At 35.4% G+C, this 12452-nt stretch overlaps 1 protein-coding gene across 8 annotated transcripts in view; it reads right to left on the bottom strand.

Moving 5' to 3' along the window:
- Positions 1 to 12452, bottom strand: part of armc8 (armadillo repeat containing 8) — a 276158-nt gene that overhangs the window by 180754 nt on the left and 82952 nt on the right. For all 8 annotated transcript variants that reach the window (XM_039756304.1, XM_039756308.1, XM_039756310.1 and 5 more), the window contains exon 5: positions 7248 to 7345. In XM_039756304.1, the coding sequence (XP_039612238.1) occupies positions 7248 to 7345 (98 nt within the window). The remainder of the gene's footprint in view (positions 1 to 7247; positions 7346 to 12452) is intronic.

The following is a 12452-nucleotide window of genomic DNA, read 5'->3' as shown; positions in this document are numbered from 1 at the left end:
ATACACACACACACACACACAGCATATATAAACATATATATACATATACACACATACATATATATACATATACATATATATACACACACATATATATATACTGTATATACAACATATACATATCTACATATATACTGTATATACACATATATATACAAATCTACATATATATATCTACATATATATATATTAGGGTGGGACTCGATTAAAAAATTAATCCAATTAATTAGAGGCTGTGTAAGAATTAATCTTGATTAATCGTATGTAATCGCACACGAATTTGCCCCAAATCGCAAATGTTTTTTTTTTTTTTTTTTTTAAAAGCGGTTTTAGTGGGCGACAGAATCAAATAATAGACATGGACATGAATATTGTAAACTGAAGCTGTTTTAATTTCTGAAAAAAAAGCTTTAAAACTGCATTTGAATTCAAAACAGAAACAAAAATATCATCCCTGGTTAAAATTGGGCAGACTTAAAAATAAAGTGGTAGTTTAAGTACTTTAAGTACATTTTCAGAATAGTATTGTCTTTAAATAATAATAACCAAAATTTCACCATAAAGTGCAGTTTTCTTCTTAAAAAATAAGTCAGAAACATAAAAGGTAATTTGACCAGCTTACTCTTTAAACTCTGAGTAACATTAGCCAAAATTATTTTGTACATTAGGCTAAAACAGTGTGATCATTGAACATTTTGTAATTAGATGTAATTAGAATTACTAACGGTCACGGAAGTCCAATGATCCCCAGTAAGAGCCACAAAGTCCGTTTCTGTAATGCATCTAATTTTGCTTGCTTTTCAGTGTGCACAAAACCATGCTTTTATCAAGGCTTCGCTCGGGTAGTCAAAATGATCAGTCGTAGGAACGCTTTATTCCGACTCTAACATTTTTGTAGCTGTGATGTGTGCATCAGTGTAATGGATGTACCAGGAAATCATGCATTGACAAAAGTTCCGTTTGCTTGGAATTGAAAGTGTGATTAAATTAAATATTTTTAACGCGTTATGGAGTACATGCATCGAAGCTTCTCAACTGTGCTTGTGCTAAGAAAGGGAAAATTTTAAAAATAGCGTAACATGATTCTCGTTAACCTAATATTTTTCATACGTCCCAAACCAAGGAGATCGAAGGTAAAATGAATCGGGTAGCGCGTACATACTCAGTACACCCCCTCTCGGGAATCGAACCTCGAATGTCGGCATTAGAGGCGAAGACTCTACAATTGCGCCACAGCGTGTGGCTTGTCTATGCTAAAGTATGTATTGTAGATTGGGGTATATATATACATTTATATATATATACCCGTGTATACATGAGTGGAGAAGTAGAAGTTATGAAAAGAAAAGGGAACATTTTAAAAATAGCGTAACATGATTGTCAATATACAGTAATTGTTTTGTGAGTGTTATTGAATGTTGCTGTCATCAAGGATTTGATTATCATTATTTCTTTCAATCAGGCTCGTATTTGTAGGATGTGTTCAAGTTACATTCCGTGTTTGTCAATCGTTGTAAAGATAAGAGGTTTCATTCATCGATTAGTTCCTTACTGCATCAATAAACAGCTCGTCTTCCTTTTTATCTGTGATGTGACAAACTGCATGCACGGGTTTTTTTACGCTGTCTTCCTTTAGCGGGACATTCACTTTTTCCACCGTGTGCTTTGTTTCCGCAGTAGCTGCACTTATGAATATGATTGTATGTATAAGGCGCTTCATATTTTTTGCTGCCTTCTCAATTGTGTAATTCGGTTTTGTTCAGCACTCTTTGGAACTGTTGCTTTTGTCTGTGCACTGCGTCAGTTCCGTGAGCAGCTTGGTGTTCTTGCATCGAAGGTTCCCAGCTGTACTGGTGCCATCTCGTGTAATGTCAGCTAAGACCCGGCACTTAAGTTTCTCTCGCAGTTTCAATGAGTTTGTGCCAAACACCACCCTGACCATCTCATCTTCCTCTGAATAAGCACAGTCCTTCACACGTGAATATTTAGCGGCAGTGTTTGTATTGGATTGCGCTGATGGGCGGCCTTATATGGGCAGGCACTAAATTACAAGCGCTAGTGGCAGCCTGTCTATGAACTTAATTTAATATAAACTTACGGTTCACGCCGTGCTTTGTTTCCGCATATGCATCATTTGCTTCATAATGTTTTTCTGCCTTCTCAATTGTGAAATGGCGTTTTGTGCTCATCGCTGGAGTTCTTCCTTGTTCTCTACGTACTTACGTGGGAGGCGTGATGATGTCATCGAAACTCCGCCCCGCGCCATCTCCAACTCAAGACTCCATTACATTATATGGGAAAAAATAGCTTCCAGTTATGACGCTTATGCGTAGAATTTCGAAATGAAACCTGCCCAACTTTTGTAAGTAAGCTGTAAGGAATAAGCCTGCCAAATTTCAGCCTTCTACCTACACGGGAAGTTGGAGAATTAGTGATGAGTCAGTGAGTGAGTCAGTGAGTGAGGGCTTTGCCTTTTATTAGTATAGATATATATAGATATATATAGATATATATATATATATATAGATATATATATATATATATATATATATATATATATATATATATATATATATATATATATATATGTGGATGTATATGTATATATACTGTATATATGCGTGTATATGTATATATAATGTTTATGTGTGTGTATATATATGTACACTCATGACAATGACAATCATGTTACGTTATTATTACAATGTTTCCTTTTCTTTTTCATTACTTCTTTAACACACTACTTCTCAAGCTCTTGGCTTGGTATTTTACTAGTGTATATATATATATATATATATATATATATATATATATATATATATATATATATATATATATATATATATATACACATACATATCTACATATATACACACACATATCTATCTATCTGTCTATCTATATATCTCTATATATCTATAAGTATATATCTATCTATCTATCTATATCTACTTTGGGGTGCGAGCAGCTGCTGCTGGGGGTGCCAGAATCCATCGAGGAAGAAAAATTAAAAACATTATTTGTACAAAATCTTAATTTATTTATCCATTCCTAAATAATTAAATGGACAGGCTATTTCGTATCAGTGTAATACGCTGCTTGTTAAAACGGATGACTCCTGCTCTTACATGCACTTAGTGCTGCGTGGGTATTATGAACTATCGTATCTGTTCAAGTTCTATTTAAATTTTAAATATAAGTAATTTTTATTTGGTCGACAGAAATATGTTTATTAGGAATGTTAAGTTAAATTTAGTTATCACTGCATACTTTTTTCTTCACTATAGAAATTTAAAGACTAAATTCAACTTCCATTCCTACTAAAGATATTTCTGGTGACTAAATAGAACCTACTTATATCCAAATTCGAGCTATTGAGCTGTCGCCTGCATGCCTGAATAAGTCACCGTCGCTTTGCTCTTACTTTTTTACTGTTCATTTAATCATGGCTAGTCGCGGAAAAATTGTAACATGGAAGAAGGATTACACTGAGTATGGCTTTACCAAAACGATTATTGATGGCGAATAAAGTATCCATTATTCATAAAGCTTCAATTGGTGATCTGTTTTTCTGCGTTAACCTAATATTTTTTACTTCTTCTCAAACCAAGGGGGTGCGAGGGTAAAATGAATCGGGAAGCGCAGAGATATATATATATATATATATATATATTTTGAATATATTGAAATAGTTTTACTGTCAAATAATGCAAACAGTACACGGCATGTGTTTCGCCCTAATTCTGGTCTCATCAGGAATACTCACGAACTGCACCCCCTCTCGGGAATCGAACTTCGGACGTCAGCGCTAGAGGCAAAGCCTCTCATGTTCGCCACGGTGTGTAGTTCGCTTATTTGACAGTATGTAGCACAGGGTGTGTGTGTGTACATACTGTATATATATTACTTTTGAGAATGCAATGTATAGTTTTGTCCAGGAGGAAAGCATTGTTGCCTCAAATCAATGGCAACCTTTTGTAGGGCGTGTCCCTGAGACTTATTAATTGTCATCGCGAAGCAGAGCCTTACTGGAAATTTGAGGCATTTCAACTGAAATGGGAGATCAGAGGGTATAACGGTGATGCCAGGAATACATTCAGAGTTTGGCGCTCTGCTGTTTTTTTGTGTAGCTACCTTCACACAGCTTCTCCGCTGCTTTATAAACGAACGCCATATAAGGCCATCGTTTCTCCTTGCTTCACGGTTCTGTACTGTTTTATTGTTCATTTATTACGATTCTTATAGTTATTGTGTAGCTATTTGAGACTTACTTGACTGTTCAGGTACCCATTTTCCTTTTAATCCGCGGCTTGTACGTTATTTTTTGCTTGTTTATTACGATTATATAGATATTTATTGATTCCCTTCTTTAGCTGACTGCCTGCTCATATAAGGCGCTCCGCTGGTTTTTTCTGAAACAGCCTTTACACAGCTTCTCCGCTGTTTTATAAACTAACGACATATAAAGCCATCACCTTGACAATTGTGTAATGCGTTTTTTGAACAGGTTTGATGCATGGAAGTGATCACTCGTACTGTGTTCAGGCAGTTCACGTGAGCTGCTCTCTTGTGTGATGCTGCGATGTCCACGGCTTTATTCAATGTTAGCTAAGACCCGGCACTTATAAGTTTATGGCTGCACTCCGGTTATAATATGACGAAGCTGCGCAAGCTCACTCTTGAGAATGCAACGTACAGTTGTCCAGGAGAAAAGCAATCTTTGGGAGCTCTTCCTTCTTTTCTACGTACTGCGGTCACAGTCAGTTCACGTGATTACGTGGGAGGCGTGATGATGTCACACGCAGTTCCACCCCTCCACGGCCGTCGAGTTAACGTCCATTACAGTATATGGAGAAAAATAGGTTCCAGTTATGACCATTACGCGTAGAATTTCGAAATGAAACCTGCCCAACTTTTGTAAGTAAGCTGTAAGGAATGAGCCTGGCAAATTTCAGCCTTCTACCTACACGGGAAGTTGGAGAATTAGTGATGAGTGAGTCAGTCAGTTAGTCAGTGAGGGCTTTGCCTTTTATTAGTATAGATTATAGATTTTGATGACGGTGTTGGTTCAGATAATTGACATTCTACTGCATTAGGAATGGTAAGGGTGAGCTAAAATGGTGCAATAGTACAACAGAACATTTAATATGCTAAACTTGCATTTTTCGGAAGTTTGAAGGAGGTGGTAACTGGCCAGCAGTGAAAAGGACTATTAAGTCAGTATACTCAGTAACTCGGAAATTACAGACACAGAGAGAGAATTAAATTAAAAACATTAAAATCAAACAAATCATAGTTAATATTTATCATAGAGTGCTTAAGAGGATTAAGTACATATACAAACTCTTGACAAATATATATATAAAAAAAAAAGAGAAATTCTTACAGATTCTATGCTAAGCGATTGCTATCCTATCACATACAACGGTGATCAGTTGGGTCCAAGTAACCAAAGACTAGTAACTTAAATGTGCATCATGGAGAAATAAACAAAAGCATATATTAAGGAAACGGTCAGGCATCATATGGCAGGATCAAGTATATTAGTGAATGGTGAAAATGGATTAAGAGAATGGAGATATAATCACCTATTTCTTTGAGAAAGTACCAAAAGCTTAAGATCAGAAAGGTGTATATGATATTGATTTATTAATATTACATCATTACTACTGCATTTATTACTATCTTAAGTTACAGAAAGCTTTTCATAAGATACCTGATATAAGGCTTGTGATCAAACTAAAAGAAGCAAGAGTTCAAGGCAAATATTGTAAATGAGTGTGCAGCTTTCCTCTTCACATTACAAAAATACATAGCAGTGCTACAGAAAGTCCAGACAAGACTGACTACACCGTCTCTTTATTTTAAAATAAGTTCTTCAACATGAACACAGGTATCCAAAGTAAAATTGTTAGGGGCAAATTTCACACAAAGTTTAAAAACTTTTTTGTCCCTAAAATATGATAGTGTCTACAGCAACAGCCACTGAAGAAAACAACCACTAGCTGCACCCAGCAACTACAGTATAACTGCACAAGTGGCTACTTATGCAAGCACTGTAGGGAAAAGAAAATTTAAGCCTAAGACTTCTTACTTCATTTCTTGCTTGTGTTACAAAGGGCTCTATTTTGGCTACCCTTCGAAAAAGTCTGTTGACATGATGTGCTGTTGAAATTGTTTATCTGCAGAGTTGGAGTCATCAGATTGCAACCAGGCATTGCATTTTCCAACTGTGACTTTAAAAATCATAAAATGTACCTTTACTATCTGTATTTTATTGTTTTTAATAAATATACCTTATTTGTTCATCAGCATTGCAGACTAGGTGCAAAAATTACTGAGCACACAGAGATAAAATTATTAGCTTCCACTTTGATTTCAATAACAGTAGGACTTTGACTTTATTGCTTGTATGCATTTTTTGCATTTTTACTTTTTTGGTCCTCCTGCCTTTTGGACCTTTTTCAATTTATTTTCTTTTTAACAATTATTATTAAATTGAAGGTGCACAAACCAAAGTGAAGTCTTACATTGTAAGAAAGGTGAATACAGTTCATCAAGTTTTAAAATTCCTAGTTTACTGCAGCCAAAAACCACATAATATGGGTCTGATGAGGTATCACAAAATATCTAAAAAATGGAACAGCAGCTGAATAAGCTCTCTGTTACCTTTGATCAACTATAATAAAAAGTCCTAAGAGATCTGGCTTTGACTATCTTTGTTTACAGCATCCGTAAGTCATTTGTTGACCTTGCTACAGGTAAGCAAATATGACCCTTCATAACTATCATGGTATAACAGCTTCCCCATCTTAATTAGAATTGGTGGTTACATGTTCAATTTTTTTAAAATAGACTAAAAACCAGACTCCTAATGGTTCTTAATTTTTATTTTCTAACAACCACTAAAGTGACTGCTATGTTCTAGAACCACCTTTGGAGCATGTTGTTTCTGAAGAAAGCAATTTTGAAAGTGACAGAGTTTACACATAATATTTTTTTTGCAATAATATACTCCTTAATATCAGTCTCATCCTATTCATAATGGACCTCGTATCATGAATAAAAAAAATAAACAAAAAAGCTCCATGCTTAGATTAATTTTATGACAAATAATCTCAACAAAAGTAATTATTCTAGTAAAAAGTTTTTTTAAAAAAGACAAAGGAAAAAAAAAGGATTCATTTCAAATGTAATTCTCATTTGTTACTCCGTTCTTATGAAAATTATGCATAAATGAGACTCACCGTGTATAGTAGTTGGACTGGAGTGATTGGACTAATGAAGACTGTTCGTAAACAACGTAAACAGGCCTCAATAAACTTGAGATCCTGAGATAAAAGTCCTACAACAGACATATAATTGAATAATATTAACAATTAAGTAACAAAGAAGTAATTTCAACTAAATATTCAGATTTTTAAATGTTACAAAATGTAAATCATTCAATGAATTTTAAAATACATCTTAAATTAATAAAATATTTTGTCTTATATTAGTTTTCTTAGTGCAAAAGTGCTCCATCACGTATTCTCCAGATAACATAACTCAATATTCTCAAGCCCAACTCAGAAATTGCATATCTAGGCAGCACAAGGCAGAAACCAAACACGGATGGTAATCCAGTTCATCACTGAACCCACTCGCACTCTCAGTCTGCAAATGTTGAACTGCAAATTAATCTAACATGCATATTTTTGAGATGAGAGAAAACATATCCTTACATTATAAATTCTGCACTGATATCAGCCAGGCATAAGATTCAAACTGAAGATGCAGCATCTGTCAATATAAACAGTGCTACTCTACCACCCTCCAAATGGTACATTTATTAAATATCACATCCTCAAAGAAAATTTTATACAGAAGAAAATAGTTATATTTCAGCAAATGTGCTAAAATAAGAATATATTGTATATTGCTGCCTGTTTACATGCACCTCCCAAAATACTGTATGGAACTACCTACCCACTTTAATAATAGTTCTAAATTAATTTGATTAAGCATTTATTAACTTTGCATATTACTTGGAAGAGATTTTCACATTTTTTGACATATTTGCATTAGCTCGCTTAAATATTATAACACATCTCAAGCTGTGGTGTGAAAATCAAATTGGAATGGGGTTGGTACTAACTGAGTGACTGAACAACATTAACCTTTCAATTTCTTGGCCACTTCAATACCATGGAGAGTGTTAACACAAGTTTTAATGTATGCCTATTTAGGAGATGATTATTCAGTCTTTAGAAGTGCGTTGAACGTTTGTGTTTTATATGCCTAGCCAATTACAGAAATAGCATAAGATTTTTCTTGTTATTTTTGTAGGTGCTTATAATACATTGGCCTCATTTTCTAATTGCCTTCTTGGAAGGCATTCAAATTCAGGTTGTACTTGCTCAACTTGCATTTTCATAAAAGTTTAGGTTTCAATTCATTTTTTAAGTTTAAGCTATGCCATTAAATTTTTAAAATTCATTTGTGTTGATTCCACACTGTTTCCATGATTCAGTGTGTATTTACTTCATGATTTAAGTACTTATTTTATGATTACATATGTTAATGTTAGATGCAATTATACAATGATGCAATTAGTTACTTTATTTTTTTAATTGATTCCCAGCTCAAAATTTTTGTTATGAGAACTTCCTGTACACAGAGAGCAGCTAACAAGACTTCAGCATTGACAGAGGGGGGGGGAATATTATTTTTTACATTAAAGAAAGTGGGGTAATTAACTAAGAAAATAGAACTGTGAAATTTCAAAAAAGCCAAGAAAAACTGCTTTATTGAATTTAAACCTTTTTATTTTGTCCTATATTTCAAATAGACACCACTTTCCTGACCTTGGATGGTGAGATAGCTCATGTTTACTACAGCATCTTATAAACACATAAAGAAGAAATTGCTGTTTAGTAAACAATAGGCTGGCTAGGTTAAGAGCAAAATTTGTCTATTGTAATTGTAACCTTGTTAAGCATGTTACCCAAGTACCTTCGTGACCTTGTAAAAGGGCATCAATACAGCAGCAGGAGAAGGATTATTGATTATGTAATTAATTTAAGCTTACATTGGGAAATTTTACTGACCAGCTGTATTGCAAGGCAAAATTACAAAACATTTGCATAAAAAAGCAATCAGGGCATATAGCAATGACTACATCAACAGCTCTACCTAGGAAAACGTGTGCTCACTGAATGTCTGAGGAAATAATGCGGGGGTGTAAAAATAATGGAATAAGACATAGTACTAATCAACATGGTTGGCATGAAATGTTTAAGCAAAATTATTTGTCTTGAAGCATCACATTCCCTCTACAGGTACTGTAACGAGCTATACCAAAATACATTTTTCAAAGAGGCCACAAATATCTAAAAACCTGCTAGCTACAGTCAGTGAGGTTACAGTCACAACTTACTGTTGGACTGATTTAAAAAAAAAAAAAATCACAGCACGATATCCCTAAATACATAATAGATTTACTATGTATCTTAACTTAAGCAAAAGTGTATCTTAGCATATCACAGGCATCAGTGCACTCAACATGAATGCCCTCATTGATTAAAGTTGATAGCATGAAAATTAACAATATGTGCAAGAGATATCTTCCTACTCAAAAAAAACAAAAATTATAACATTAAAAAAAAAAACAACATCATGCACACACACACATGGACCAGACTTATAACTGGTCAGGTCAGGTTGGGAAGTATGCACTGGTACAGTGTTTTGCCACATCCAACTCATGACAAAACAGCTTAGGATCCTGGATAGCAACCCCTCTGCAACAGACATGCGGTAATAACCATCGATCTGCCACAGCCAGGTGTTATATGGGCGTTACTTGGCCTGGATCAGCCGCTCAGGTACTCAACAATGAGGATCCTGTGAGCCAGATTACCCTCAGAGAATTGTGCCACATGGCCATAGTGCCTGCAGAGAGCAGAAAGAAGTGCTTTTTGCCGTTTCGGAACTGCGTAAAGTTTTTACCTGCCAACAACACCCAAGATTTATGCAGTTTAACATCAAACCCAGGACAGGCTTATAACTGGCCACCAATATACTATTTTTACATACAGTTGTGATGAAAACACATTTTTTGCAATCCTTTCTGTGGCCCTGTGTAAGCTGTGAGAACAGCTGTTAAACAAGTTACAGTGTCTTGCCTATTCATCCCCCTCAGTGTTTGTCCTGTCCATGCAATCTGGAACTAAAATGGATTTTCATTTGGATTTTATGCAATGTACTTAACAAAATAGACCAAATTGATTAAAATGGATATTTAAATATATTATATATATATATATTCACCTAAAGGATTATTAGGAACACCTGTTCAATTTCTCATTAATGGAATTATTTAATCAACCAATCACATGGCAGTGGCTTCAATGCATTTAGGCGTGTGGTCCTGGTCAAGACAATCTCCTGAACTCCAAACTGAATGTCAGAATGGGAAAGAAAGGTGATTTAAGCAATTTTGGGCGTGGAACCGTTGTTGATGCCAGACGGCCCGGTCTGAGTATTTCACAATCTGCTCAGTTACTGGGATTTTCACGCACAACAATTTCTAGGGTTAACAAAGAATGGTGTGAAAAGGGAAAAACATCCAGTATGCGGCAGTCCTGTGGGCGAAAATGCCTTGTTGATGCTTAAGGTCAGAGGAGAATGGGCCGACTGATTCAAGCTGATAGAAGAGCAACTTTGACTGAAATAACCACTCGTTACAACCAAGGTATGCAGCAAAGCATTTGTGAAGCCACAACACGCACAACCTTGAGGCGGATGGGCTACAACAGCAGAAGACCCCACCGGGTACCACTCATCTCCACTACAAATAGGAAAAAAGAGGCTACAATTTGCACAAGCTCACCAAATTTGGACAGTTGAAGACTGGAAAAATGTTGCCTGGTCTGATGAGTCTCAATTTCTGTTGAGACATTCAAATGGTAGAGTCAGAATTTGGCGTAAACAGAATGAGAACATGGATCCATCATGCCTTGTTACCACTGTGCAGACTGGTGGTGGTGGTGTAATAGTGTGGGGGATGTTTTCTTGGCACACTTAAGGCCCCTTAGTGCCAATTGGGCATCGTTTAAATGCCACGGGCTACCTGAGCATTGTTTCTGACCATGTCCATCCCTTCATGACCACCATGTACCCATCCTCTGATGGCTACTTCCAGCAGGATAATGCACCATGTCACAAAGCTCGAATCATTTCAAACTGGTTTCTTGAACATGACAATGAGTTCACTGTACTAAAATGGCCCCCACAGTCACCAGATCTCAACCCAATAGAGCATCTTTGGGATGTGGTGGAACGGGAGCTTCGTGCCCTGGATGTGCATCTCACAAATCTCCATCAACTGCAAGATGTTATTCTATCAATATGGGCCAACATTTCTAAAGAATGCTTTCAGCACCTTGTTGAATCAATGCCACGTAGAATTAAGGCAGTTCTGAAGGCGAAAGGGGGTCAAGCACCGTATTAGTATGGTGTTCCTAATAATCCTTTAGGTGAGTATATATATATATATATATATATATATATACATACATATATATATATACATACACACACACACACACACACACATATACACACACACATACATACATACTGGTTCGGTGGCAACTAGGGGACAGTCAACTTGGCGAAAACACAACTCGGCGAAAAACAACCCGGTGAAAAGACAACTCAACAAAAGACAACCCGGCGAAAAGACAACTCGGCAAAGGAACAACTTGGTGACATACAACTCAGTGACATCCTTTACCAGTTAGGTAATAGATTGAAAGAGATTTTTTAATTATATTTGAATGAAAATGTGATTTAAAATGTTGAAAATAAATTCATATAATTGACGAACGAACTTTATTTTGCAAATGGAACAAACTATCTTCTAATATTATCTTCTGCAACCAAAATTGCTAATCCTTTATATAAATTTTATTGATTGTAATCATATGTTAACGTTATTTAGAATACAAAAGGAGACCTGCGAGTAAGGTTTAAGGAATATCTTTACTCTTTTTAATGTATTGGGACTCTCGTAAAGCAGATGATTCTGTGGATTTTGCAGCGCCTTACGCTGTCATTTAAATATCATTAAAAAAAATCTCTTCGAACCTAACTGGTAAAGGATGTCGCCAAGTTGTCTATTCGTGCAGTTGCCCCTGAATGTGATTATATATATATATATATATATATATATATATATATATATATATATATATATATATATATATATATACTAGCAAAATACCCGTGCTTGGGCAGTACTGCCTTAAAATTTTATTAAAAAGAAAATTAAACCTTTTTAAACTGAGGGAAAATATACCAATAATTATTTGTTAAGGATCTCTTTGTATACCACATTGTCAGTACGGCCCTCCGGTTGTAATATGACCAAGCTGTGCGCTGAGCTTACTCTTAAGCATGTAACAACA

The sequence above is a fragment of the Polypterus senegalus genome, chromosome 6, assembly GCF_016835505.1.
Source record: "Polypterus senegalus isolate Bchr_013 chromosome 6, ASM1683550v1, whole genome shotgun sequence".
Lineage (NCBI taxonomy): Eukaryota > Metazoa > Chordata > Cladistia > Polypteriformes > Polypteridae > Polypterus > Polypterus senegalus.
The sequence above is the reverse complement of the archived record's forward strand: the minus strand, read 5'-3'. Positions and strand labels throughout refer to the sequence as shown.